At 40.8% G+C, this 5289-nt stretch overlaps 1 protein-coding gene across 1 annotated transcript; it reads right to left on the bottom strand.

Annotated features, from left to right (window-relative positions):
* Nucleotides 1–295: 295 nt before the first annotated feature.
* On the bottom strand, nt 296–1013 carry LOC121005715 (secreted RxLR effector protein 161-like). The gene is given in 2 exon segments (XM_040438484.1): nt 296–703; nt 705–1013. Coding segments are annotated over 2 exon segments (717 nt in total).
* Between the last annotated feature and the right edge of the window lie 4276 nt (nt 1014–5289).

Genomic DNA, 5289 nt, shown 5'->3' with positions numbered 1-5289 from the left:
GAAGACACTAGTAGCTTGTGATGAGGCAGAACTTGTGTAGATTAAGTTCCAAACATACAAGACATTTCAGCAAACTGTAACAGCAGCCATCTTGGTATAATGAGAGAAAATAAAGAGAAAGAAACCAACAAGTTTTACAGATATACACAACTGGTAACCTTAATGTACAGCTCCAACTACTGGTCAAGTGATAATAATACACAATACTATATATGGTACATGCTGTTGCATCCCCAAAACCCCTTCTCAATGGCATGTGCATAATTATACGACATTCAGTCTCTTTTGTAGAAAACTATGACGTTACCCTTGGCAAAGGTTTGGTGAGTGTGTCTGCAGTCATCTCCTCTGATGGACAGTATTGGATGTCGATAACTCCTTGTTCTTGCATGTCCCTGAGCAGATGGTATCTTACATCAATGTGCTTGGTTCTTGGGTTAATCTTCTCAGAGTGTGTAAGCTTTATGCATCCCTGATTGTCTTCAAAGATGGGTGTGGGTTGTGACATATTCAGTCCCATGTCTGGTAGAAGTTGACGAATCCAAATGGCTTCTTGACATGCATGTGCTGCTGCTATGTATTTCGCTTCAGTTGAAGAGAGTGCAACAGTCACTTGTTTCCGACTAGACCAGCTTATGGTTCCTTGTCCATACTGGAAGATGTAACCACTTGTAGATTTGCGGTCAGTGGTGTCTCCAGCCCAAATGGGCGTCCACATATGCAATCAGTTTTGGGTTTGACGATGCTGGAAGTCACAGCTTCATCCGATTTGTTCCCTTTAAGTACTGCATTACCCTTTTTACTGCGTTCCAGTCGCGTTGACACAGTGTTGCGACTTTCCTGCAAATTATTCCCACTGCTACGGCGATGTCTGGTCTTGTCACGGTGGCGATGTATAGAAATTTTCCGATTGCCCTGCGATAATAATCATTGTTAGGTAACACGTTTTCTGTTTCATTGCTTTTCGGATAATCTGGTTCCATTGGTGTTCTTGCTTCCTTTCCATCTTGCATGTGAAACTGTTCTAATATTTCTGTAATTTTCTGACTTTGGTTAAGAAGATAGCTTCCATCCTCTTCCTGCTCTTTTTGAATTCCTAGGTAGTGAGTAATGTTCCCCTACTATTTAATTTTTAAATTTTGTTTCAGTTTGTGAACTATTTGGTCATAGTCCCCTTCTTTTTCAAAACACATCAAGATGTTATCAACGTAAATTAGGATGTATGTCCATTTGATCTCTTGATTCTTTGAATACAGACATGGATCTGCTTTGCTTCTTGAGAATCCTTCTTTTGTGAGTATTTTGTTTACTTTTTCATTCCACACTCTCGCCGCTTGCTTGAGCCCATAGATGCTCTTTTGCAGTTTGCATACAAGGTTCTTTTCCTTCTTAAATCCTGGTGGCTGTTCCATGTATAGATCCTCCTTGATGTCTCCATACAGAAAAGCAGTTTTGACGTCTAGGTGGTTCACTTGCATTCCCTTTCCGGCAGCAATGCTAAGGAGTGTTCTTACGGTGGAATGTTTCACAACTGGAGCAAATGTCTCATCATAATCTTCTCCAAATTTCTGGGAGTATCCCTTGGCAACTAATCTTGCTTTGTATCTATAGATGTTTCCTTCAGCATCGTATTTCACTTTAAAATTCCATTTGCTTCCGATCGTTTTGCGACCAGGAGGGAGTTCTGTTAGTGACCAAGTTTTATTTCCTTGAAGTGATTTTCTCCATTGATTGGCTTCCCTTCTCGGCAAAGTTTCTATGTCTTCCCAGGATGTTGGCTCCTGTGTTTGATGTGTTTTAGCAGCGTATGATAACCTGCGGGGTGGTATCCCTTTTGTCATCCGAGAGGATCTTCTGATTTCTTGTTGTTCAGTGGGTTCTACTGGCTTGTTGATTGTGAATTCCACTTCTTGTTCTGGCTCTTGTCCTGCTTCGCATGGGTCAGCATTTCTTGCTGACTCCACGTGCAAATCCTCTTCACATTTTTCAAGAATTGTATTATCTGGTGCTTCGCTTTTATCAAAATAAACACTGCGGCTTACTGTGACCTTGTTGGTCTTTGGACAAAGGATTCTATATCCCTTACTCTGCTCACTGTAGCCCACCAGAATGCCTTCTATGGCTTTGTTCTCCAACTTGGAATGTAGGCATATGCTTTACAGCCAAACACTCTGATGTGCCCTACGTTAGGTTTTGATCCATTCCACATTTCATATGGTGTACTTTTAATATCTTTTGATGGGAGCCTGTTTTGTAGGTATGTTGCAGTCATTATCGCTTCTCCCTAGTATTTGTTAGGTAAGGCAGCGTCTGAAATCATACATCTGGTCATTTCTACAAGAGTGCGATTCTTTCTTTCTGCTACGCCGTTTTGCTCAGGAGTGTATGGTACAGTTGTTTGGTGTATAATACCTTGTTTCTTTAGGTATGATTCCATCTCTGTACTCATATATTCCCCTCCATTGTCAGTGCGTATTATTCCAGGTTTCCTTTGAAAGTTGTTGCTTGTCATAGCTACTCTTGAAGTTTTTCTAATGTCTCACTTTTGTGCTTCATTAGATACGTTATTGTGTACCTGGAATAATCGTCGATGAAAGTCAGTAAATATCTGTTCCCAACGGGTGTGGTGGTTTTCATTGGTCCGCACACATCACTGTGTATCGTTTCCATGGGTTTAGTGGTTTTTCTCTGACTGGTCTGTGGAAGAGAGGTTCGGGTGGCCTTTGCTTTGATGCAACATGTGCACTTGCTGAGTGTGTGGCAAGGCAATATTTTCATATCTTCTGATAGACCTCTCTTTGCAAAGTCCTTATAGCTTTCTATGCCCCAATCTTCTATGCCACAGATGGATGCACTTGTCATGTGGGTTATGAGTTGCCGCTTTAGCCTTCTCACTTTCAGTGACTAGTTTGTACAGATGTTCATTTAACCTTCCTCTTGCTAGAATTTGCTCTCCATTTTTAATTGTGCATTCATTATCTATGAACTGGACAGTAAGCCCATTGCTTGCAAGGGTTTTAACTGATAGGAGGCTTCCTTCTAGACCTGGAACATACAGAACATTCTTTACAAGGATGCTCTTCTTGCCCCCTGATGGCGTTTTGCAGTTCAGAACCCCTGACCCTTACCTTCCGCTGTAATACTTTTCCCATTTTCTAGAAAGACTTTGTCTTTTACACTAAAATCAATTTCTGTGAAGAATGTCTCGTCGCTTGTCATGTGACTTGTTGTCCCTCAATCAATGTACCTTCCGTGTGAGGTACTATTCTGAGTCACTTTAAAAGTACCACTCCATGATGCACTTTCATTTTCTTTCATGACCGCTTTAGCTCTTTTTCTTGTGGGTAGCTCCCGCTTTCGCTGCTCAGCTTTCCAAAGGCCTTTTAGCAGCGAAAACATACGCTGGTTTCTTTGCTTTGTCTTATTCCTTCACGCACCTTCAGAGCTGTCTCTGATCTCTCGTTCTCTTCACTATGCAGATTTTCCTTTCTTCTGCTGTATTCATCAATTTATTCTCCCTTAACATATTCTAGCGTCAGTTCAGTTTCCGGTCTAGTTTCTAGAGCATTTATAAGGGCACTGTATGATTCTGGAAGGCTGCACAGCAGTAATGCTACTGCATGATTTTCTTTCATTTCTTCACCTATTGCACCCAGCTGGTCCACAATCTCTAGCATAGCCTTTACATATTCACCCATTTCCTGCCCTTTTTCCAGCCTCATCTTATCCAGTTTGCGCAGCAGATATAGTTTACTGTTTAGGCTTGCACGTTCATGCAGTTTTTGTAATGCAGTCAACATACCTTTAGCTGCTGTGTTTTCTTTCCTTATATGAATGAGTTGATCATCCTCCACTAACAGGCTTATGACTGCTTTTGCTTGCCTGTTTTTCCTGTCCCATTCTTCCGGGTTGTCATGGGGTCTGTATCTAGTACCTGCCACAAGTCATCTTTGGATAACAACATTTCAAGCTTAAACTTCCATAGCTGGTAGTTGGTATTGTTGAGCTTTGCTATTGTAAACTTCATATCTGAAGCACTTGCCATCTTTTAGTGAATTGGATGCAGCTCTGGTTTCCTCACACAGGATTTGGTAGGATGGTAGATGCAGCACTTACTTGTAGTTTTCCTTTTTCTAGTGTTTAGAGCTGGGCCCATAACCTGTTGCTTATGTATTAGAGAAGACACTAGTAGTGTTAAGCACAAATTTTAATTGCAAATATTGCCCCTTCAAGAATTCGCGAATATTTAGAATATGGTGCTAAATATTCGTATTCGCGAATAGTGTTGAATATTCTAATCGCAAATTTATCGCGAATATATTACATTGCCGATTTTTGTAATCAAGTAAACAATGACTGGAGATCACGAATTCTCAAATTTGCAAATTTATGGTGAATATTCAGCCAAAAATTTGTGAAATATTGCAAATTCTAATATTGCCTATGCCGCTCATCACTAGACACTAGTAGCTTGTGATGAGGCAGAACTTGGTTTATTTGTGTGGATTAAGTTCCAAACATACAAGACATTTCAGCAAACTGTAACAGCAGCCATCTTGGTATAAGGAGAGAAAAGAAAGAGAAAGAAACCAACAAGTTTTACAGATATACACAACTGGTAACCTTAATGTACAGCGCCATCTACTGGTCAAGTGATAATAATACACAATACTGTATATGGTACATGCTGTTGCATCCCCAACAGTACTACCTCCAAAATTGTAGAGCCATTGGCCACTGCATGTTAATGGGGACACCCTAATGTGTGCCTGTACCCTAAAGAGGATCCATCATTAGATGGATTATGATAGATGATTTCACTATCATAGGGCTATACTAGTGGACCCATGGCCCTGATTTATCAAGACCAGCGTGTGCTGCATTGGCCCCAGCACTGCTGAAGAAGGCATTTAATTGAGAATGAGGTGCAGGCCTCGTCATAAATTAAATGCCTTTCGGTCATCATTTATGCCACCCTCGCCACGCTTCCTTTTTGGAATAAGGCGAGGGTGGTTTAAAAATGCCAGTTGATACTAGATTTAGTTGCAATGGCTTTTAAATAGTCACAAAACCTGGTTGTGCAATTTTTTTAACGTCAAAACCAGGAAGATGATAAACCTCCCCCTATGTCTCCAGAGGAACAGACCCTTGAACTCCCTTCAATCCTGTGTTGCATTTAATCTGTGCTTCTTCTGAGATGGATAATCTGTTATCTCACTAGAGTGGGTAGCAGTTAGGTGGTGAACAATCTGAGGCTAACAACATCCAAAATAAGACTGAGATAGCTCT

Source organism: Bufo bufo, chromosome 6, assembly GCF_905171765.1.
Source record: "Bufo bufo chromosome 6, aBufBuf1.1, whole genome shotgun sequence".
Lineage (NCBI taxonomy): Eukaryota > Metazoa > Chordata > Amphibia > Anura > Bufonidae > Bufo > Bufo bufo.
The sequence above is the reverse complement of the archived record's forward strand: the minus strand, read 5'-3'. Positions and strand labels throughout refer to the sequence as shown.